This window comes from Carettochelys insculpta, chromosome 13, assembly GCF_033958435.1.
Source record: "Carettochelys insculpta isolate YL-2023 chromosome 13, ASM3395843v1, whole genome shotgun sequence".
NCBI classification, from domain to species: Eukaryota; Metazoa; Chordata; order Testudines; family Carettochelyidae; genus Carettochelys; species Carettochelys insculpta.
Genome location: NC_134149.1, coordinates 31,468,380 through 31,493,591, shown reverse-complemented (window position 1 = coordinate 31,493,591; position 25,212 = coordinate 31,468,380). Strand labels below are relative to the sequence as shown.

At 42.4% G+C, this 25,212-nt stretch overlaps 1 protein-coding gene across 2 annotated transcripts in view; it reads right to left on the bottom strand.

Moving 5' to 3' along the window:
- DACH2 (dachshund family transcription factor 2) overlaps positions 1-25,212 on the bottom strand; it is a 652,263-nt gene that overhangs the window by 245,939 nt on the left and 381,112 nt on the right. Inside the window, exon 3 of one of the 2 annotated variants that reach the window (XM_075007949.1) lies at positions 6,015-6,086. The exons of the other annotated variant lie outside the window; for it this stretch is intronic. Coding sequence (XP_074864050.1) covers positions 6,015-6,086 — 72 coding nt within the window. The remainder of the gene's footprint in view (positions 1-6,014; positions 6,087-25,212) is intronic. 2 annotated transcript variants of the gene reach the window in all.

Below are 25,212 nucleotides of genomic sequence, written 5' to 3'. Positions count from 1 at the left end.
TGGTCAGACGTTGCCTCACAACAGCACCAGGTGAGAAGTCTAAGAAGTATGATGTTGTGGTTTAATTAGGCTACAATGTTGTTATCTTAAATTGTACAGTGTGGGTCACTTCCCTGCTGTTGCAGATATTTCTATAAAAGCCACAGCCTCCTTTTTACCAGATTCTTTAGTGTATACTTTCCTTAAATTTCCTTTTAACGAGTATTTATCAAGGAGCCATAACCCCTCAGTAATGAGTACCTGGACTACTTACCTACTTTTCGTACCCATTGTGGGAAAGGTGAAAAATGTAACTCCCACTGCCTTGATAAATCTGCTGGTGACAGCAAATACTTTCCCCAGCTCCAAAGAAAACAAAAGTGACTTGTGAATACCCCCAGCAGGCGATGAAACACAGTCCTACTCCGACTCCAAGGTCCCAGACAGTTTAGTCATTCATGGGAAATAGAGTCCCCTCCAGAATGCACAGTGTATGTACTCTCCCTGCTTGTCCCCTGAAGTGTACACAGTGGGTCACTGCCTCTGCCTGGCTTGGCCATTTCCTATACCTCCTTTGGCCCACCCCCCAGATGAAAGTGCCTTCCTCCCCTTCTTTCCTTTCCTTTTGTAATCCAAAGGCAGTAGAGACTCTTAAAGGGGGCCTGCCCCTTTTTCCTGCTGTTCAACCAAAAATATTAATGTGTTCAGTTGCAGTGAAAATATTTTATGATTGATCTCCTGAGGGCAGGATCCCATGAGGTGTTGAGTATACTCAAATTCCACTAAGTGAAAGGGAGTTGAAAGTGCACAGGTTCAGCTTCATATATTCAACTGCAACACCCCCTTTATATACAAGCCACTTAGATGAACCACTGTTCTTTTATAGCTATGCCCTCAACTATTTAGTCACAGTCGGTATCCTCAAGAGAGGTATCAATAGCAACTGCAAGGAGCCAGCAGCATTGGCACTTCCTCTTCTCACAAACAAAGCAAAAAATATATCTTATGATAGGGGCTTCTATCAATTTACCTTGATGTCAGTGTTTACAGCAGCAAATTTATGATAAACCACTTAAGCAGTTGTCAAAACCAACTAACCATTTTCCGTTCAGCACTTAATTAAACCCCAAAAAGTTTATGTCCTCACATTGCTGCAAAGGACCCATGAAAACTCCTCACCTAATAAATACTATTGCTAGTGTTTAATATGCTACAGGACCACTTTTTTTTTTTTTGTGAAGATACAGACTAACACGGCCACCTCTCTGAGATTAGTCTTAGGTAGATTTTTAAAAGGTATCCATATAAAACCATATATTCCCTAAAATGTACATTAAATAACATATTTGATACATATATTTGGCTTGAGTGTATCATAATTTAGTACTGCAAGAGAGTCAAACATAAGATTAGATGATGGGGACTTCCCAGTTTATGGCTTCTTAAGGTCTTGTCTTGAAGTCAGGAATGTTAGATTGCAGGTTCAATTACTTAATTCTTTTGAACTCAATATCATTAATAGTAATTAACATTCACTGTACATTTTTGGACTATATCTAATGATTGTCATTCTCCATATTTCTTACATCATTTACACATATAACTTGATCTTTTATTCCAAGAAAATAATGCATTTTGGAGGCACAAAGATGGCAGAAGATAATTAATACCCATTTCCAACATCTCCCAGCCATTATAAATAATGGCTTAAAGACAGAAATAACCCATAGCACTGAGGTTGTTCTTTTTCTCAGGGTAGTAATTACCTTCTATTGTATTTTCCATTGTTATTTTTAAGTGCAGTTTCTAGTTTTCAGTTAATATTTTTGGTCACACAATTGTTTATGCTACACACTATGTTCTGCCTGCCCTGGCTCATATGCATGTAAGCTGAACAAAGGCACAGGGAGCCAGCCCCCCTTCCCTTATCCCCAGAGTTTGCACTGCATGTACAAGATGGATGGAATAGAATAGCTAGAGGTACTCCAGGCTTCAGAATATTTTAGCTTAGGGAGTGGAGGAAAGGATGGGGTCTCACCACAAACGAACTCTAAGAACTACCGATCATTTTATGTTATTTATTCATTTATATCAGCACTATTTTTACTGCTCTACATTATGTCAGTGAGGTATGGACAATGTTGAGAACCATCATCTGATGTGAAAAAAGTTTGCAAAGCACTTTTTAAAATGAAAAAAAAACATACAAACATTCAATGGGAATCTATTCAATTAATTCTAGTTTACAATTTATAAAGATTTTACTATTCATGCAAAGGAAAATGAGACTTAAAATGTGCCTAAATATGCCATGTTCTGACACCAACCATAGTTTTACAGCCTTTTTCTAATATAAAAGTAATTTTAAAAATAGGCTTAAAAGAGTAAAAACAAAACTAACAGTTTTACTAAATTACCTTCATTACTTGTTTCAATTAGCATTTTTCCTCTCACAGATGCTTTCTCTAAAGCAGGGTTTCCGAAACTTTATATAGTTGTGTCCTGGTTTTTTTAAGTACCTTTTTTTGTGGCCCAAATATATAAACACATGTAAAAAATGAATGAAAAATGAATATATATTCACTGTTTATTATTATACACAATAACAATAGTACTTAAAATAATATAAATATTGATATAAAATACTTAAGTGCCTAACTTATTGTTATTACCTTAATTACACGGGAAAATATGAAATGTACCAAATTAATAGGATTGTGCGTGATAATTTGTGTATTTTCTAAGGACCAGTATTTTTTTTCCAAGGACCGGTAGTGGGCCGTGGACCACACTTGGGAAACGCTGCTCTAAAGAAATTAGAAAATGAGAGAAATAAAGAGAAAACTTCTACCAAACGCTGACCTTAACCCCAACTGAAAACAGACATCCACAAAATTTCCAGAATGAATTGCTCTTGCAAATATTGCAAACATTAACAATTCTTACAAGTGTACATGAGTTATGACACATGGGTACATGAGTTATGAGACATGCTTCTCACATATGGCAACATATAGTGTTTTTGGGCCCCCCAGTATAGAAAGGATGTGTATGTGCTGGAGCAGGTTCAGCAGAGGGCAACAAAAATGATTAAGGGGCTGGAGCACGAGAGGCTGAGGATTTGGGCTTATTTAGTTTGCAAAAGAGAAGCCTTCAATTTCCCAAATGGGTGCTCTAAAGAGGATGGAGAGAAACTGTTCTCAGTGGTGACAGACAACAGAACAAGGAGTAATAGTCTGAAGTTACTGAAGGAGAAGAGTAGGATGGATATCAGGAAAAACTAGGTCACCAGGTGGGTGGTGAAGCACTGGAATGCCAACTGGTGGTGGAATCTCCATCCCTACAGGTTTGCAAGTCTCGGCTTGACATAGTCATGGCTGGGATGACTTAGTTGGGGTTGATCCTACTTGAAGCAGGGGGGTGGACTCGATGACCTCTTGAGGTCCCTTCCAGCCCCATGATTCTATGATACTAAACTCATTAGTTATTACATTTAATATATACAAAGCTAAGAATTACAAATAATAAAATGTTTTCCATCTGAATGTAGTTTTGAGTTGCTCTGAAGTAATTAGAAAATTGCTGTGGTATTAGTCAAAATATTATGCCACAGCATTAGGAAAATATTACACTACAGGTGCAGAAAAGATTTATCCCAAATGTTATATGGCTACACAGCAAGCTATTCTTTATTCCTTTGGGGTCTCAATCTCACAGGTCAGAGGAAATGGCTCAACTCTTACATGCTATGGCTTCACGCACTATCAGACCTTTTGCATCATCTAACAAAGACTTTGTGATTAAATGTTGAAAACATTGGCTTTTGACAAATGAATAAGCTAAAAGTGGGCAGATAAGAAAGAAAAGAAATATTCATAACAAGAAATATAAGTGCTGCTCTTGCTTATATCATAACAGAGTGTAGTACTTTAGTACAACTACATGGAAGGTATAGATTAAATCAACTTTCCCAATGTAAAAGAACTTGTTTTTGTTCTCTTAGGCTAACAAATCCAATGGAAAAAATTTTGCCCTCATACAAAATTTTACATGCAATATACTATCTGCATAAACTTTTGAAGTGTATTTTGTTTTTTAAAAAGTACTACACCAGAGGTCCTACCCAGTATACTGATCAACAACACAACCACTAATTTACTGTATTAGATTTACCTTCATGTTCACTCTCCCTCTGATACAAATCATGCTCCATATTTTAGCACAGTGCTATATCCAGCTAAAGACTTTAACCCAAGAAAGTTTTCGACACAGGCTGACTTGTTCGAGTTGTCATAGGCATGGATTTGGACATGCAAGAGCAAATTAATGAAATTGTATTAGAAACCATAAAATATCTAGGTCATGTCTACACGAGTGGCTTTTCAAGGAAAAACAGGGCTTTTGCTGGAAAAAAACGCAGAGCGTCTAAACGGCAAATGCACTTTGTTGACAAAACCTAGCACATCTTCCAGTAGCGTTAAACTTTTCCCTGTTCATGTATAATGCTTCTCTCTACAGGGTTCTGTCAACAAAACAGCCGTGTAGACGCTCTGGGTTCCTTTTGACGACAGATAGGGTTTCCAGTTCACTGGCAGCCCTGTTTGCAGAGCTTGCATTCAGCCATTCTTTCGAGAGAGGGCCGGGCAGTCTGGCTGCTCTCTGTTGACAGAGCAGACTGCTCTTTTGATCTGCTTTTATGTGTAGATGTGATCTGTTGACTGAAGTTTTGTTGGGAAATCCCTTCCAACAGTAACTTCTGTCAACACAGGCTTCTCATGTAGACGTGACCTTAGAAATCAAGCTCACGTTATGATGGCACACATCCACTTCATATATAGTATGTATGTATATGCATAAAAAGAGCCATAGGCAGTGCTTAAAGTGTATTAGGGTATGTCTAAACAGCATAGTAATTTTGAAATAACAGATATTATTTCAAAATAACTATCCTAGCACCTACAAAATACTACTATTTCAAAACAATTTTGAAATAGTGCCTGGCTTATTTCGAAACCGGTAAATCTCATGACACAAAGAACGGCATCTATTTAAAAATATGTACTGTTAAGATAGGGAACAGAGCCTATTCTGAAAGAAGCCAAAGTGCATCCAATGGCTCTATTTCAGAATAGGCTCCTTGTATGTAGATGCTGTATCTCAAAATGACTAAGTGCTATTTCAAAATGCATTTTGTGCATAGCAGCGTTATTTGAAAATAATCTACACCAGAATAACTATTCTGGCATAGTTTACTTCAAAATCAGGCTGCTGTGTAGACATACCTTTAGATTGCAACAAAAATTCTAAAAAAAATTGTGGGTCATGGAGGCACAGACTTTAAGTAGGGCTGGAGCACTGGGAGCAGGTCCCTTTTGTCTGCTTTCTCTAATTCGCCACCTCCAGAGGAACAACAGCCAATTAGATCTCCCGCAGGAAGCAGGCAGAACCCTTTCCCCATTTCCATAGGAGGGGAGGGAGCAGAATAAAGAGCCCAGCAGCTCAAGGCATCTCTGCAACATTCCCTACCCATCCAACCCCATAAGCAACAGGATGGGCAACTCTGTTTCTCCCCCATCCTTCCCTGTCCTTGCAAAGGAGAGAGGAGACCCTGAAGCACCTTGCCTAGGACTCAAGAGGGGTGTGAAGAAGCTACATCAGGGTAGGGGATGCTGAAGAAAGTCTTGGGAAAGAAGTGTCTGGCAGGGTTCAAGATACATGGGGGAACGGGATGAATTTGGAGGTTGGGAAATAGTTAATTGCTGGACAGAGGAATAGGCAGATGTTGGGAGGTGATTACAAACACACACACACACACTTTTCAGGGCACTTTTAAGCACTGCCTACAGGTATAGATATACTGACAAAGACGGATAGACAGCATACAGCCTCCTTTTTATCTCTCTCACAACTTGAAAAATGCAAGCCTTATAAGGTAAAAGAAGCAAAATTATATGCAGCTGTACAAAGTAATAAACAAAACTTATACCTAGAGCCAAATACAGTCATTTATATGAGATATAAATAGTAGTAAACACCTTGGATTTGAAGAGTCTTGAGCTTTGCAAACTTTATCTGGTTTTCATCAGGAAAAAACAAAGTTCTTAAATCTGGAAAAAAAACACACTGTTAAAAGCACTTATATGTTATTGAAAGAGAATTCCATCCACAAACAATATAACTTTTTTATTCGATCTACATAGATTGACCATACATCCTCAGTTTAAAAATCTTTGCAGAAGTGAGAAGTGGCAAAGGTGTGTTTTTATTTGTTCATCTATGTAAGTGTATAAGGTTTTTGCATCTACATGAGTTGGTTCCCACAGTAGTTTAACACCCACGACCCTCTCAAGGTGGAAATCTCAAAGCTTCATTATTCACAAAAGCACATGTACTCCACGGAGAGATCACAGAAAAGTGTCATACGATTATTCAGCTCTTCAAAATGACAGCAGGGAATCAGTACAAGTAAGCTAGAGTCACTCTAACCAGCAATATACCACAAACTTAACTCAGTAGCACCAGCACTGTGTAGAGTTAGGTATGCTGTAAAATTTCAATGATGCCTTTAAATTCTAATGGTTTCAAGCTGCTGTAAACTTCTGCAGCAATCAAAAATAATCTGTCATGGGACTGAGAGGTATGAACATCATGTCATAGCCACTCTACTGTTAGATTTATTGGAGGCTAAGGCATGTCATTTATGCACCAACACACAGGAGAAAAACACAATCCCTATGAAGTTAATCTAATAATAGACTAGAAAGCAATGATTATTGTTTCATGCGCACTAGTTATTTGTAGCAGTGATTGGCGTAATTCAGCAGGGCTCATTTGTCAGAGCTCTGGGATTAACAAGTGTTTATCTGAAAACATACTGGGAAACAAGAAGAAATGGTTTTGTGAGGGAAAAAAGTCTTCCACTTCTGGGTTACTGAAGCCCTCTCATCTCTATGTCCATCTTAAAGAGGTTTTTCGGAAAAGACTTATTCCAGGTAGAAAACAAAGGCTATGGAATGACAGTTTAAATTAATCCACACTCACCCACACATTTTTCACATTAAAGTAGTTGGATTCAGCAACTCTTATTCATGCAGAAGTCCAAGGAAATGAAGTGGGGCCTCTTGCCAAAGTGTGACTGCAGGGCTAGGACCAACATGTACAACATATGCAGCCCCATCCACTTACAGAGCACTTCACAAACAGTAAACAGCCACCTCATTCCCAGACCGGCCCTTTGAAGAAGTTAAAAATCAGTCATATTAGCCCATTTTATGGGCAGGGAAACTGAGAACACTAAATCTTGAACTAAGAGACACATCTCACAACTGGACGGGGCAGATTTGACACTGGAACTCAAGAGCTCATGATTCCCAAGTCCAAGGTCACTCCACCAGGCACGTTGCCTCCTGCTAAATGTTCTCAAACATTTCTCACTTGCAACAAAGTCTACAAAAGAGCCCCAGACTGTTTATGTGCAGTAGCATTAAAGAACCCTGGGAGACAGTTTGCATTACATCTTGTTATATCCAATCCAAGCTAAAATGTGGGTAGGAATGCAAGTCTCCTCTGTACATAGACTTGTAATTCATTTTAAGGCTGCAGGAATGTCTTGTCTGGACAAAAAACAACATGGACCTTGTGAAGAGGAAAATCAGAAGTTAATCCTCCCCTCATCAGATAATTAATTCTTCTCAGAAAAATTAAAATGCTCAGAATGAAGCAAAGCTGCCCCTCCCACAAAATAACGTGTGTATAGGAGGGAAAGGCTGGCAGCAGCACGCACAGAGGAAATGTAAGTGCCCCACATCCCCCCTTTCCACACTGACCTACATTCCCTCATCAAGAAAATCATGTGAAAAGCAGGAAGCAGCTGGGAACAATATGCATGAACTAAACCCTACATTTAAAAAAGGTGAAATAGATAGTGCTACTAAAAAGCAGCATTAACAGCCCCTGTATGCATTATCTCCTTCAGAGGGGTCACAACGCACTGGCCAGGAGCAAAAGGCAATGCTGCCACTGTTTCAGGGGATCATACAGAAAGGAGAGAAGCAGACTGATGGGTAGGATCCCTGGGATGCAAACATGAAGAGGAAAGGAGTCAAGGGGAACTGGCAGTATTTTAAAGAAGCTTTATTGAAGGCAGAGGAACAAACCATCCTAATGCACAGTAAGAAAAACAAATATGGTAGGCGACAAGCTTGGCTTACAAGGGAAATCCTTGGTGAGCTCAAATGCAAAAAGGATGATTATAAGAAGAGGAAACTTGGACAGATGATAAAGGAGGAGTATAAATAAATGGCTGGAGAATGCAGCGGAGTAATCAGGAAGGCAAAAGCACAATTGGAACTGCAGCTAGCAAGCATGTGAAGGGCAGCAAGAAAGGTTTCTACAGGTATGTTAACATTAAGAGGGTTATCAGAGAAGGTGTGAGGCCCTTACTGGATGAGGGAGGTAACCTAGTGACAGATGATGTGGGAAAAGCTGAAGTACTCAAAGCTTTTTTTGCCTCAGTTTTCACGGATGAAGTCAACTCCCAGACTAATGTACAAAGCAATGAAGTACAGGAAAGAGGTGGGCAGCTCTCAGTGGGGAAAGAACAGGTTAAGAAAAGCTAGACATACACAAATCCATGGGTCCAAATTTAATGCATCCAAGGGTACTGAGGGAGTTGGCAAATGTCATTGCAGAGCGTTTGGCCATTATCTTTGAAAACTCATGGAGATTGAGAGAGGTCCTGGATGAATGGAAAACAGCAAATACAGTGCCCATCTTTAAAAAAGCAAAGAAGGACAATCCAGGGAACTATAGACTGGTCAGCCTGACCTCAGTACCCAGGAAAATCATGGAGGGGATCCTCAAGTAAATCATTTTGAAGCATTTGGAAGAGGGGAAAGTGATTAGGAATAGTCAACATAGATTCACCAAGGGCAATTGCCTGACCAATCTGATTAGCTTCCCTGATGAGGTAACTGGCTCTGTGGACAAGGGGAAGTCAATGGATGCGATATACCTTGGCTTTAGCAAAGCTTTTGATACAGTCTCCCAAAGTTTTCTTGCCCACAAATGAAGGAAGCATGGATTAGATAAATGGACTATAAGGTGGATAAAGAGCTGGCTAGATAGTTGGGCCCAACAGTTAGTGATGGCTCAATGTCTGGTTGGCAGTTGGTTTCATGTGGAATGCCACAAGGATTGGTTCTTGGGCTGGTACTGTTCAACATCTTTATTAATGAGGGGACAGACTGCACTCTCAGCAAATGTTGGTATACATTAAGGTAGGGGATGACCTAGAGATGTTGGAGGGTAGGGTAGTGTCCAGAATGACCTAGACAAGCTGCAGGATTGGGCCAAAAGAAATCTGATGAGATTCAACAAGTGCAGAATCCTGCACTTAGAACAGAAGAATCTCAAACATTGTTACAGACTGGGGACTGACTGGATAAGTAGCAGTGCTGCAGAAAAGGGCCTGTGGATTACAACGGATGAAAAACTAGATATGAATAAAGAGCGTGCCCTTGTAGCCAAGAAGGCTAATGGCATACTGGGGTGCATTAAGAGGCACATTTCCAGCAGATCTACAGAAGTTATTATTTCCCTTTATTCAGCACTGGTGAGGCCAAATCTGGAGTATTGTGTCCTGTTCTGGGCCATCCACCAGCATAGAAAAGATGTGGATGCGCTGGACAAGGTCCAGCAGAAGGCAATGAAAATTATTAGGGGACTGGTGCACAAGACCTACAAGGAGAGGCTGAGGGATCTGGAGTTATGTAGTTTGCAGAAGAGAAGTATGAGGTCAGTTTGGTAGCAGCCTTTAGCTTGCTGAAAGTGGGTTCTAAAAAGGATGGAAAGAGGCTGTTCTCATTAGTGACAGATGGCAAAATAAGGAGCAATGGTCTCAAGTTACAGTGGAGGGAGGTTTAGGTTGGCTATTAGGAAAAACTATTTCACTAAGGCTACACCTACACTAGCAAGTTTTTTTTGAAAACCTGGGGCTCTTTTGAAAAATCTCATGGAGTGTCTACACACAAAATGCATTCTTTCACTATTACATTGGAAGAACGCAGCACTTTTTCTGGTGGCTCTCTTCCTCTCCCAGATGAAGAAGACTGCCTTTTTCTGAAAGATTCTTTCAGGGAAAAAAAAAAGCATGTAGATGCCCCAGGGGCCCTTTTTTCAAAAAAGCAGTCTTCATAGTGCCAGATTTTTCTACCCCTGGACCATTCTTTCAAAAGAGTGGGGGCTACATGGATGCTCTCTACAGAAAGAATGGATAGATTTTTTCAATCTGCTTTTTGGTGTGTTGACATGCTCTTTCTAAACAAGTTTTTTGAGAAAACATCTTCCAGAAGATCTTGTTTTGAAGGATCGTTGTAGTGTAGAGGCAGCCTAAGAGGATGGTAAAGCTCTGGAATGGGTTACCTGGAGAGGTGATGGAATCTCTATTCCTAGAGGTTTTTAAGTCCTGTTTTGAGAAGGTTCTGGTTGGGATGATTTAGTCAGGGTTGGCCCTGCTTTGAGCAGGTGCTGCACTCGAAGACATCCTGAGATCTCTTCCAGCTCTAAGATTCTATGAAACATTGCCTATGTGGACCCAGTCAGAACTTGTAGGTGCTTTGTGCCACTATCCCGCACAGGCTGTTAAATCAACCTACTCTCAACCCTTTGGCCAAGTCTTTCCCTGCTCTCTCAGTCCTACACAAAATGAGAGAGACTACTTTGGGCCAGAACACCAGATCCTCTATCCTTTTTCAGCTACCTGTTCATCTCTTACACCTTTCTACAGGTATCAGAAATTCCAGCTCATTTCTCAATAAGCAACAGTTACAATTCAAGCCTATCAAATTGTTAACTGTGACCAACTGCATAATACTGTCAGCAGATCCTGTCATACAGACTACTGTATCTGCCAAAACATCTCAGTAGCCAGGGAATCAAAAGCCCTGGATGCATTCTCTGATATTAAAAACAATGAAGCAAACTTTTATGTTTTTAAACTGCAAGTAATACACCTGTACAAGTATTCTATAGAAATTTAATGCTTTGCAGACCATTAATGGAAAGGAAATTTAGAATTTATGATTTAGAGTTTGCACTAGAACCTATTCTGTTCAATTAAATCAGGGCCTTTACTGGCACAAAGAGCCAAAGCTAGCTCAAAATTTAGCTAATACAATACCTGAGACTCGACTCAGAGTTTCTAAGTGAATGAAACAATTATATAAATGCAGAGCTGTTCCTTTAGCAGTGGTGTTATATGGCACTATAAAAAGTCTCCAGTGCCCAGCAATATCAACATTTAATATCAACTTGCTGTGTCCTCAGAATCTAAACAGAAATCACTCGAGTTGCTGTTGAACTAAAATTAACTTACAGAGCATGTCTTCTAGTGAATAAAAGGCTTAATTTTTCATCTGGGATTTAGTGCAGAAACTCTGTGGAAAATACTTGTATTTTACTTGGACTCCCTGCTGAAAGGGTAGAGTCACTGAAAAAATATCAGTAGTCTATACATTCAAATTACACCAATTTTTGGTAACTGGTTTTACATACAAAAGGATAACGTCTTAGATTTTATTTTGCACCCAAGAAGATTTACACACTTGAATTTTTGTATAAAGTTTAGAGCAAATCTTAGTTGAATTTTATGTATATTGCAACATGTGTAAACTTTAAGAAGAAATCTGCTACCTCTGAGAAAAAAAATACTTGGACATATTTTGGAAATTAACGCACGTTGTCACTCAACTGGTTCATATTAGGAAGCATGTATGATTCTGCCAAGATTTTGCACTGTTTGTAATTGCAGTTCATGATATTCCAAGACAGCACTGCAGGAATGGCATAGATATTTCACAGGAGACAAATAATGATTGAACCAGATAGAGCATTTATAATGACAGTGATTCTACAACCAGACCAGCATATCTCGACACGTGAAAAACAAACGTTTGAAATGCCAAACAGAAGATTCAAAGCATGGAAGTTACACTGCTAGTTGTCTTCTAGCAAGACTGTATATGTGAGGCACATGAGTTATAACAACAGACATTACAGCTTTCCCATTTCTGTAAATGCCCTCTAATTTTCTTGGCTATGAAGGTATAGTCAGAAGGAATACCTTAGCAAAAAACATCCCAGAGCTCAACATCCACTTACCTGACTAATGAATTTATCATGTTGAAAAAGAAAATAAATAAATAGCAAATCTCAAAACTGACTCTGTTTTACTATCCTAAACTTGCTACTTGCATTATTGTCAACTAAAAGTAACACATAAATACACTACCAAAACAAAAAGCAGTCAAGTAGCACTTTAAAGACTAGTAAAATGGTTTATTAGGTGAGCTTTCTTGGGACAGACCCACTTCTTCAGACCATATCCAGATATGGTCTGAAGAAGTGGGTCTGTCCCAAGAAAGCTCACCTAATAAACTATTTTGCTAGTCTTTAAAGTGCTACTTGACTGCTTTTTGTTTTGGTAGTGTATAGACTAGCACGGCTTCCTCTCTGTTACTATAAATACAATACATGCTGTGCTTATAAAAAGGCAAAGATGTTGCCCCCAAAGATATTTCAATCCGAAAAACAGGCAGTCACAGATGAAGAGTAAGAGAACAAAGTATAAGAAAAAGAACAAGTGGTCAAGATTATAATAGGCGGATGATATTATCTTCGATGATGATGACAATGACAGCATCATATAGCTAGCTAGTTTTTTAGAGGAGAAATGTATCTTGATGGGGATGTGAAGGGCCACCCGAGGAAAGCATCTGATATATAGGAAGTGGCATAAAAGAAAGCACAGTTGCAGGATCAAACAATGTTAAGATTAACATCATTGGATGAGTGGGGAAGACAGGAGATCAGACAGTAAGAGTCTAGGATAGATAAGGAAGGAGCAGCAGAGTAATATTGAACCTTGAAACTGAAGCAAGAAGCTTGAACATCATGCACTGGAGAAAGGAAATCAGCTGGAATGATTTGAAAAAGGAGGTGACAGTCATATTGACAGGCAAAAAAGCTGATCTCAGCATGATTTCCTGTGTACAATATTTGACTAAAATTTGGCTGGATACACAAATTATCATCAGGGTTGGGACCGTTGGTCAAATATCACCTTTGGTTGGACAAATAACAAGTTAAATTCCCCTTCTCACAAATGGCTGTGTCTACACTAGCTCCTAACTTCGAAGGGAGCATGGTAAGTAGGGTGTCGGGAGAGTCCTAATGAATTGCTGTGGTGCATATACAGCACTTCATTAAGCTAATTCTCCCCTGTGGCAACTTCGACACCCTACTTACCATGCTCCCTTCGAAGTTCGGAGCTAGTGTAGACACAGCATAGTTTCTAAGGAGAGAAATCCACATAACTCCAAGTGATGATTCCTAGTTACAAAAAATGCCCCAGACTTGGAAGATTGACCTAAATCCTGATAACATGTCTACAGTCCCTCAAAGATTTTTGGACATGGCTAGTCAAGCCTGACAATAAAAAAAATCTCAAAACAACAATTGAACATTATGTAGGTTTTTATATACCCTACATTGTGCTGATATATTTCACATACACACCCAAGATTTTATTGTAACAGTATTTAAGGGCCATATGCCTAGAAAGGTGGTGGAATCTGTATCCTGAGAGGATTTTAAATCCTGGCTTGACAAAGTTTTGGCTGGGATGACTCAGTTGGAGTTGATCCTGCTTGAAGCAGGGGGCTGGACTAGGTGACCTCCTGAGGTCCCTTCCAGCCCTATGATTCAATGATTCTATGATTACCAAAAATCTAGCCAATGGCAGAACCTTCTGAATGTCACTGGAAGATTGCACTATCTTTATAGGACAGTGGTGTTTAAATGTTACAGAACAGAAAGGTAAATAAATCCACTACATTTTTCATACATCACATAAAGGGACCATGAGAGGTAGCTAGAGCTAACAGAAACTGCCTCAGGCTGCACACAGAGCACATGCACCCATCTTGTTAGTAGGGTGAGCCTTCAAAAGCCTTTCGAATACTGTTTCGTTTTTGAGACTTCTGCCTTCCTTCTCCACTGAGCTGAACAGGACATCTTCTGACTCTGTCTACTGCACCAGCAGGTGTAGAAGTTTCACCCACTTTCTCCCTGGCCACACATCATTTCTGCATATTTACATTTCAAAGGCTGTGTCTACACTACCACCCTCCTTCAAAGGAAGGATAGTAAATAAGGTGTTGGGAGTTTATTAATGAATTGCTGCACTGCATATGCAGCACTTCATTAAGCAAATTGTCCCCCCCGGCCCCCCCGCAGCAACTTTGAAGTTTTAAACTTCGAAGTACTGGCTCGCGTCTAGCCGTGGCTCACCCACCAGTACTTCAAAGTACCGGGGCAACTTCCAAGTCCCTTTACTCCCCAAAATTTTGGGGGGACTTCAAAGTACCCCAGGCACTTTGAAGTACTGGTGGATGAGCCGCAGCTAGACGTTTAAAGTTTAAAACTTCGAAGTTGCTGTGGGGGGCCAATTTGCTTAATTAAGTGCTGCATATGCAGCGCCGCACTTCATTAATAAATTCCCACACCCTACTCACCACCGTCCCTTCGAAGAAGGGTGGTAGTGTAGACACAGCCAAAGAGTGGACATCCAGTTGCCACTTCAGCTCCGTTATGACAGACTATGTTCCAGTATGATTCAACTGTGCACTCTGACACTTTATTATTCATTCTTTGTTACTGGCTGGGTATACAGAAAATGAAAAACTAAATATTTTAATCTTTCCATGCAATGCAAGATGGGACAATGCAAGATGGTGCACCATGAGGCACAAAAGAAATGTGGGACTGAGATTTGAACTAAATTATGTAGACCATTGGTCTATTTTCTGCAAGGCCTCTTAGAATTTCAGTTCATATTTAAAATTTAAACCAATATTAGAAGCTTCCAAACACTTTGAAAAAGTTTGTTTGTGAGTATTTGTTCTGATAACCTCCTTAAAATTAACTGGTACTTACTGGCTTTCAATTAATGGTGATGCATTTCTAATTCTTGAAAGTGTAAATTAAATATCCCCTCTGAATTATATCTGCTATTTCACAAAACCTTGGCCACAAGTAATTTTAGTCAATTTTAAATGAGCTTTTCTTCTCATTCTATCTCATTTGAACCTGAAGGATTATTTTTAATTATGTAGTTCATACAAGTTGGGGTCCTCCTAAATGAACAACAGTCCTCAAGTATTTCAGCATCACTGCATGAGAACGTTGCATATATGAAAGAGCTCTAGTATGCCAGCTGATCCATTCACTAAATGGATTAGCTGAAATAAGCATAATAAATAAAAGAGAATAGAATAAAAAACACAATTTCATGCTAAGTGAAGGGTTGACTTATAGGAAGTGGCAGCTCTGATGGCCCAAGGCATAGAATTAGTTTTGCCACTCGATAATTTGACTGATTCACTTGAGTGGCCAGAAGAAGACATTTTCTGCCTGATTTCAGTGTAATCAAGTCACCTGCTTTGCAATTGCTGGGGCCAAATCAATTGCACTCTGAGCACTGAGTGTGAATTAGCAGTTTCTGTCTATTAATGTACTTTCCTTCAAGAGCATATGTGTAATATGAAAATAATTATTCAAATTTACTCATTTAGTTACCCACCATTTGGAATCAGTGACAGTATTCACAGCCATTGGGACGATCTATTCTGACCTGCAGCACAGTAAAGGCTTTAGAACATCAACAAAATTATTCCTTGAGCAGATCTTTCAGAAAAACATCTATTCTTGATTCAAAAATTGACATTGATGAAGAATCCACTAATACACTTGGTAAATTGTTCCTATGGTTCATTACTCTCAAGGTTAAAAATTTATAACTTATTTCCAGTTTGAATATGGCTTGTCCAACATCTAGCCATAGAATCATCTCATACCTTTTCTCTGCTGACCCATTCTTGAATACTCATTTCTCATGTTAGTACTCTTAGAAGTACCCTTCTCCTTGTTTAGTCGCACAGATTGAGCTCCCTGAGACTGTCACTACCAGGCATATTTTCTTTGAAAACTCTCCAATTCATTACCATCCTCCTTAAATTATGGATTGTAGAACTGGATACAACATCCTAGCAGCAGATGCTGTTTGTTGTGGACAGACTAGAGTTATATTTTTCACTTGCACATACCATTTCAAGGCGTAAACCCTGACAGAAAATCCAGAGGGGAGTCCTAAGGCGGTTCTGTGCCAACTTCTGGCATTGACCTGGCAACTCCTGCAGCTGAGCTGGTACCAGATGTAGAGGTTATCCTCTCCTTTGGACTATATCACTAAAGCCAAGAGGGTAACACTGGTGTCTGGGCAGCCCAGGGTCTCAATAATCGCCCAAGCCGGCGCCTGGAGAGGTACTCCAGCATCACTAACAGCGTTGAACCAACACGGGAGGTAACAGATACCGGTTATAAGCTCTTCCTCGATTGGCATGGAGACCGAGGGCCAGGGGTTGCCTCCGATGGTGGGAGAGATCACCTGGTTCGAAGCTAAGTCCGATGAGATGATTCCAGCCATCGAAAAAAAGCGCGCTGCACTCCTGGAGTACAAACGTTCGCCGAGCCAGAATACCCTGCAAGCGCTCAGAGAGCCAGAAAAACAGTACAGCAGACAGGCAGGCGCTGTGCCAACAACTACTAGCTCAAGCTATGCAGCACCATCCAGACCAGTGCTGACTTTGGTAACCTCAGGGGAATGTACGAGGGCATCAAGAAGGCATTAGGACCCACCCAGAACAAGATGGCACCTCTGAAATCCAAATCTGGTGAAGTCATCACTGACAAAGCTAAACAGATGAAGCGCTGGGTTGAGTACTACTCCAAGCTGTACTCACGCAAGAACATTGTGGTCGACTCAGCCCTCGATGCCATTGAACTCCTACCAATAATGGAGGAACTGGACCAGGAACCAACTGTGGATGAACTGAAGACAGCCATCGACAACATTGCAGTAGGAAAGGCCCTGGGCCAGGATGGTATACCACCAGAGGTAACCAAGTGTGCCACAGACACTCTCCTGGAACCCCTACATGAGCTACTGTGCCTGTGCTGGAGAGAGGGAGAGGTTCCACAGGACATGCGTGACGCTAACATCGTAACCTTGTAAAACAACAAAGGAAACAGAACCGACTGCAACAATTACCGTGGAATCTCCCTCCTAAGCATCACTGGTAAACTGTTCGCTCACGTCATCCTCAGCAGACTCCAAAAGATTGCTGAGAGGGTGTATCCTGAATCACAGTGCGGATTCCGCGCACAGAGATCTACCGTCGACATGGTCTTCTCTCTGAGGCAGCTGCAGGAGAAATGCAGGGAGCAGAGGAAGCCACTCTATATTGCCTTCATCGACCTAACCAAGGCCTTTGACTTCGTCAGCAGGGATGGTCTGTTCAAACTACTCCACAAGATAGGATGTCCGCCCCGGTTACTCAAGATGCTCCAGTCTTTCCACAAAGACATGAGAGAAACCATCCAATATGATGGCACATTATCGGATGCTTTCAGCATCAGGAGTGGCATCAAACAAGGATGCATCCTTGCTCCGACATTGTTCGGGATCTTCTTCACACTCCTCCTTAAACACGCCTTTGGATCTTCAACAGAGGGCATCTTTTTGCACACAGGATCTGACAGGAAACTGTTTAATCTTGCAAGGCTGAAAGCTAAATCTAAGGTGCGGGAAGTCCTCATCAGAGATATGCTGTTCGCAGATGATGCTGGTGTTGTGTCACACACAGAAGACCAGCTTCAGAAGCTGCTGGATCAGTTCTCCAAAGCATGCAAGGACTTTCGGCTCTCCATCAGCCCAAAGAAGACAAATGTACTTGCTCAAGACGTTGCTGTGTGTGCAGCGAACAGGGGGCAGCAGCTAAAAGGGAAGGGAGTTTGCCTCTGGGCAAAGTGTCCTAGAGGAGCTTGGGTGAGTGTGGGATTTGGGGGGCTGTGTGGTGAGCTGGTGGGTGAATGTCTGTCTGTCTGCAGCTTGATCAGCTGCCTAGGTACCTGAGCTTGTGCTGTGCAGAGAAGAGCAGTTTGCAAGGTGTGAATTGGGGGAGTTCCCTGCCAGGTGAGCCTTCAAGGGCTGATTAGACTGGAGGCAAGGCTTTGAGCCAGGCCTGACCAGCTGAGAGCTCTTCCTATAAGAAGGGAGCTCCCAGTGAACAAGGGGTGAGCAGTGAACAGGGAAGGGAGTTTGCCTCTGGGAGTTCGCCGAGGGAGGAGACCCGTGTTTGTCCTTTTCAAGTATGTTGTTCCACCTGTGCCCTGCAAGGTAGCACTACCAGGAAAAGGAGTCTCTGTTGAGAAGAGCCTGAAGAGCGATGGGGGAAGGTGAACCTGGGGGTGCTGAGAGCAGCTGAGGGGACAGGGGCCAGTGCAGTGAGGAGGGCAGACATGGGAGCAGATGGGGGTAGTGGGCTGGGGAGGGTCCTACGGTGATGGTAGCTGGGGGGAGGGGTGGTGAAAGCTGGGGAGCAGAGTCCTGGGGATATGAGGTCATTGCTCTGCAGGGAGCTATGGTGACTCGTGGTAACAGGGAGGCATGAAGTAGTTGGATCCTTAACCACATTCTCCACACCCCACTGCCTTGTGGGTTATCCTGGGAAGGAGAGAGGCTAAGGGAGTAAACCCTGACAGAAAATCCAGAGTGGAGTCCGAAGGCGGTTCGGTGTCAACTTCTGGCACTGTCCCGGCAACTCCTGCAGCTAAGCTGGTACCAGACGTGAAGGTTATCCTCTCCTTTGAACTATATCAGTAAAGCCGAGAGGGGGACACTGGTGTCTGGGCAGCCCAGCGTCTCCATAATAAGTGCCCAGGCTCGCGCCCGGAGAGGTACTCCAGCATCACTGAACAGCGTTGCATCAACACGGGAGGCAACAGATACCGGTTATAACCTCTTGCTCGATTGGCGTAGAGAACGAGCGCCAGGGGTTGCCTTCGATGGTGGGAGAGATCCTCGCATCTCACTGGACAGTCACCGCCCGCCTCAAGCTGGGCAGCCCCCAGCCAATAGGGTACTGTTCCGCCACAGTTCACCTGCCTCGCTGGGTGCGTGAGGCTTAAGGTTGCTGAACCTGACAAGTGACTGAAATTTGGGCACAGGCAAACCAATAAGAAAATCAACAAGAAATGAGAAACATCAACAATTTAAGCTTGCTTGCTGGAATGTGCGGACCATGCTGACCGGCTTGACTGAAGATCTTCACGCCATCAGTGACACCCGCAAGACTGCTGTCATCAATGAGGAACTGAAGAGGCTCAGAGTTGATATCGCTGCACTGCAAGAGACGCGACTCGCAGATTTGGGATCTCTAAAGGAAAAGGACTACACCTTTTTCTGGCAGGGTAAAGCCCCAGAAGAACCCAGAAAGCATGGTGTTGGCTTTGCTGTCAGAAACACCCTTCTACAAATGGTTGATTTAGTCATGGGCGGATCAGAAAGACTTCTTCGGATCACTCTTCAAACTTGCGCCGGTCCCGTCCACCTCATCAGCGCTTATGCTCCAACCCTGTACGCCACACCAGAAGTAAAAGACAAGTTCTATGACGTGCTTAGTGCTGCTGTAGCGCAAATACCTGCTCGTGAACAACTGTACATCTTGGGTGACTTCAATGCAAGAGTTGGAGCTGATTGGGCCTCATGGCCTTCCTGCATAGGACACATCGGTGTGGGAAAAATGAATGACAATGGACAGCGTCTCTTTGAACTGTGCTCGTACCACAATCTGTGCATCACAAACACATTCTTCCAAATGAAGCCACAGCACAGAGTGTCATGGAGACACCCACACTCGAAGCACTAGCATCAACTAAATGTGGTCCATGAAAGGATCTTTCCTCCTATCCCATGCACACCAAAGGCTTTTATGTAAATTAGGTGGTCATGGGATAGGAGGAAAGATACTTTCATGGATCGGGAATTGGTTAAAAGACAGAAAACAAAGGGTGGGAATAAATGGTAAATTTTCACAATGGAGGAGGGTAACTAGTGGTGTTCCCCAGGGGTCAGTCCTGGGACCGATCCTGTTCAACTTGTTCATCAATGATCTAGAAAATGAGGTAAGCAGTGAGGTGGCAAAGTTTGCAGATGACACCAAGTTGTTCAGGACAGTCAAAACCAAAAGGGACTGTGAAGAACTAGAAAAAGATCTCAGCAAACTGAGTGATTGGGCAGCAAAATGGCAAATGAAATTTAATGTGGGTAAGTGTAAGGTAATGCATGTTGGAAAAAATAACCCAAATTACACGTACTACATGATGGGGTCAAATTTAGCTACGACAGATCAGGAAAGGGATCTTGGAGTTATAGTGGATAGTTCTCTGAAGACATCCACGCAGTGTGCAGCGGCAGTTAGTCAGGCAAATAGGATGTTAGGAATTATTAAAAAAGGGATCGATAATAAGACAAAATATATCATACTTCCCCTATATAAAACTATGGTACGCCCACATCTTGAGTACTGCGTGCAGATGTGGTCTCCTCACCTCAAAAAAGATATATTGGCATTAGAAAAGGTTCAGAAAAGGGCGACTAAGATGATTAGGGGCTTGGAACGGGTCCCATATGGGGAGAGGCTAGAGAGACTGGGACTTTTCAGTTTGGAAAAGAGGCGATTGAGGGGCGATATGATAGAGGTATATAAAATCATGAATGGTGTGGAGAAAGTGAATATAGAAAAATTATTTACCTTTTCCCATAATACAAGAACTAGGGGACACCAAATGAAATTGATGGGTAGTAGGTTCAAAACTAATAAAAGGAAATTTTTCTTCACACAGCGCACAGTCAACCTGTGGAACTCCTTGCCCGAGGAGGCTGTGAAGGCCAGGACTCTATTAGGGTTTGAAAAAGAGCTTGATAAATTTTTGCAGGTTAGGTCCATAAATGGCTATTAGCCAGGGATAAAGTATGGTGCCCTAGCCTTCAGTACAAGGGCAGGAGATGGATGGCAGGAGATAAATCACTTGATCATTGTCTTCTGTTCTCCTTCTCTGGGGCGCCTGGCATTGGCCACCGTCGACAGATGGGATGCTGGGCTGGATGGACCTTTGGTCTGACCCAGTATGGCCATTCTTATGTTCTTATGGTCATCACTAGGCGTAATAACCTCAAAAACGTCCTTCTGACACGCAGCTATCATAGTGCTGACTGTGATACAGATCACTCGCTAGTTTGCTCCAAGCTCAAGCTGAGACCCAAGAAGCTGTACTGCTCTAAACCTGCTGGAAGGCCCCGCATTGACGCCAGAAAGACGGAAAAATCGGAGAAAGCTGAAAAGTTCAGAGAGACCCTCCAGGAAAATCTGCGCAGCGGCCCTGGGGGTGCTGATGCGACATCCAAATGGCAACATCTGAGGGATACAGTTTACAACACGGCCTTGTCGGTGTTTGGAAGAAGAGCTAGAAACACGAACGACTGGTTCGAAGCTAACTCCGATGAGATAATTCCAGTCATTGAAAAGAAGAGCGCTGCACTCCTGGAGTACAAACGCTCACCGAGCCAGAGTACCCCGGAAGCACTTAGAGAGGCCAGAAGAACAGTACAGCAGACAGTCAGGCGCTGTGCCAACAACCACTGGCTCCAGCTATGCAGCAGCATCCATACCTGTGCCGACTCTGGTAATCTCAGAGGAATGTACGAGGGTATGAGGAAGGCACTAGGACCCACCCAGAACAAGATGGCACCTCTGAAATCCAAATCTGGTGAAGTCATTGCTGACAAAGTGAAAAAGATGGAGCGCTGGGTTGAGCACTACTCCGAGCTGTACTCACGCAAGAACGCTGTGGTTGACGCACCCCTCAATGCCGTCAAGCTCCTACCAGTAATGGACGAACTGGATCAAGAACCGACTATGGATGAACTGAAGAGAGCTATTGACAGCACTGCAGCAGGAAAGGCCCCTGGTCAGGATGGTATACCACCAGAGGTAATCAAATGTGCCGCGGACACACTCCTGGAATCCCTACATGAGCTACTGTGCCTGTGCTGGAAAGAGGGTGAGGTTCCACAGCATATGCGCGACGCTAACATTGTAACGTTGTATAAGAACAAAGGAGACAGAAGCGACTGCAACAACTACCGTGGAATCTCCCTCCTAAGCGTCACTGGTAAACTGTTCGCTCGCGTCATCCTTGGCAGACTCCAGAAGATTGCTGAGAAGGTGTACCCTGAATCGCAGTGTGGATTCTGCGCAGAGAGGTCTACCGTTGACATGGTCTTTTCTCTAAGGCAGCTTCAGGAGAAGTGCAGGGAGCAGAGAAAGCCACTCTACATTGCCTTCATCGACCTGACCAAGGCCTTTGACTTGGTCAGCAGGGATGGTCTGTTCAAACTGCTCCACAAGATAGGCTGTCCTCCACGGTTACTCAAGATGATCCAGTCGTTCCACAAAGACATGAGAGGAACCATCCAATATGACGGTGCATTATCGGATGCTTTTAGAATCAGGAGCGGCCTCAAACAAGGATGCGTGCTTGCTCTGGCATTGTTCGGGATCTTCTTTGCACTCTTCCTGAAGCATGCCCTTGGATCTTCAACAGAGGGCATCTTGCTGCACACAAGATCTGATGGGAAACTGTTTAACCTTGCAAGACTGAAAGCTAAGTCTAAGGTGCGAGAAGTCCTCATCAGAGACATGCTGTTCGCAGATGCTGCTGCTGTATTGTCTCACACAGAAGACCAGCTTCAAAAACTGCTGGATCAGTTCTCCAAAGCGTGCAAGGACTTTGGGCTTACCATCAGCCTAAAGAAGACAAACGTACTCGGTCAGGATGTTGCTGAATCCCCATCAATCAGCACTGAGAACTATACGTTAGAGGTTGTCCACGAGTTCGTTTACCTTGGGTCCACCATCACTGACACCCTGTCGTTGGAGACTGAGCTAAATAGGAGGATTGGAAAAGCAGCCACAACTCTGTCCAGACTCAGCAAGAGAGTGTGGAATAACAACAAGCTGTACACTCACACCAAAATGCAAGTCCACAGAGCTTGCATCCTCAGCACCCTCCTTTATGGCAGCGAGACTTGGACCCTGTATGCCCGCCAGTAAAAGAGGCTGAACTTCTTCCACTTGCACTGCCTCAGGCGCATCCTTGGAATGTCATAGAAGGACAGAGTGACCAACACCACCGTCCTCGAGCAAGCTGGAATCCCACCATGCACACCCTCCTCAGGCAGCGTCGACTCCGCTGGCTTGGCCACGTCCACAGGATGAATGAGGGAAGGATTCCAAAAGACATCCTGTATGGTGAGCTAGCCTCTGGCAAAAGACCTCCCGGACGCCCCCCAGTTGCGCTGCAAAGATGTCTGCAAGAGAGACCTCAGAGAGGTAGACATCAAGCTGGACAACTGGGAAGAACTAGCAGATGACGGCAGCAGATGGAGGCAGGGGTTACACAAGGGCCTTCAGAAGGGCGAGATGAAGATCAGACAGCTAGCAGAGGAGAAGCGAGCGCACAGAAAGCACAATAAGGACTTACCAGACACCCACTACATCTGCAAGAGATGCAGCAAGGACTGTCACTCTCGTGTGGGTCTTCATAGTCACAATAGACGCTGTAAATGAAGTCCTCAATTGAAACTTTAAAGGGCGCGATCCATAGTCTGTGCAGACTGAAGGATGCCTACTACTACTACTACTACTACCATTTCAAAAAATTGGAGCGGAAATTACAAAAATAACTTTTTTCTGCCTTGCTTGGGATTAGTTCGTCAGCTCCTTTATAAACAATCAAAAAATAGTATTTGTTGGATAATATTCTAAAACATATTTTTAAATTAGTTTTCTCTGTCATATAAATAATATTTCCATTAAAAAGAGGAATGGAAATGAGCACAAGAAAATATAGTAAGGATTGGAGCAAGAAAATTATATGGCAGATACCTTAAGTAGCCTTGCAGGATGCAAAACTCAGATTGCTTCTAGATATGCCACCTCCATGAAGCAATTCGAAGATGGATAATGAGGTACTAACTTGCATTTTCTGTGCTTCATTAGCATATTGGCAGCCACGTGAATTTCGAAGTACGGCTTCGAATTGCAGATCGACAGTGTAGATGGGGGCAGCTTGGAAATGAGAACCCCACTTTGGTATTACCTTACTCCCACAAAACTAGATCAGAGTAAGGGAATGTCCGAAGGGGGCACATAGTTCAAAGCTGCCCATATCTACACTGTCAATCTGCAATTCAAAGTCTGCACTTCAAAATTCGCATGGCCACCATTATGCTAATGAGGTACTGAATATGTATGTTAAAGCCTCATTAGCCTGCTTTGAATTGCCTCACTACCATGCCACCTCTCGTTGGAGGTGGCAGGTATAGAAGCAGCCTCAGTCTAGCAAGGGGCTGAACATTCCGAGCCTGTCACAGTAAGTCACTTAACCATGTGCTCAACTTCAATCGCATGACTAGTCCCATTGACTATTGCTTGTAGCTCTCCTTTCAAAGCTCTGATTGCGTACTGAATATCACATGGAGAGGATTTCCGTCCTTTATAAAAATATTAAGTACTGTTTTTATTATTTGAGAAACATATCTAAATCAACAAGCAAATTTCATCGTCAGTAATTAAGCATTCTACCATAAAAAGCCCCTAACACTAAAACAAATTGATTTAGCATAATTTCAACCTATTTTCTTCTTGACATATGTTACTGCATAATTCATCCACATTTTCAGAATCAAAGTCCACAACCTGGCAAACCTAATATGCTAATAAAAGAAAAAGGTGATCCTGCCTAATTTAACAAGTCAGTGTAGAAATATTCTTTCCACATGTTACGGAATTACAGAAAGGTTATCCTAGCTCGCTTTTATGGAAAGATCCTCTATCTTTTTCAGATCATTCCTCAGACTTGCATAACTATATTTCAACTTAATTACATGACAACCTTTGTACATCACTATATTTTGAGACACGCTTTGCTAATAAAATGTCTGTTATTTATTTTTAAGCATGTATTATATACCATACTTTCCTTTGTAGAGTTAAGGTTTAAATATTCTGCAGTTGGAACCCACACGGAAAAAGGAAAAGAAGGCGTCCAAGAAACATCTGGGCTGTGGTCACATTTGGCCAAAACTTCAAAATGGCCATGTAAATGGCCATTTCAAAGATTACTAATGAGGTGCTGAATTGAATATTCAGCGCATCATTAGCATTAGGACGCTTCCGGCCGCAGCACTTTGAAAGCACCGCTTTAGAAAGC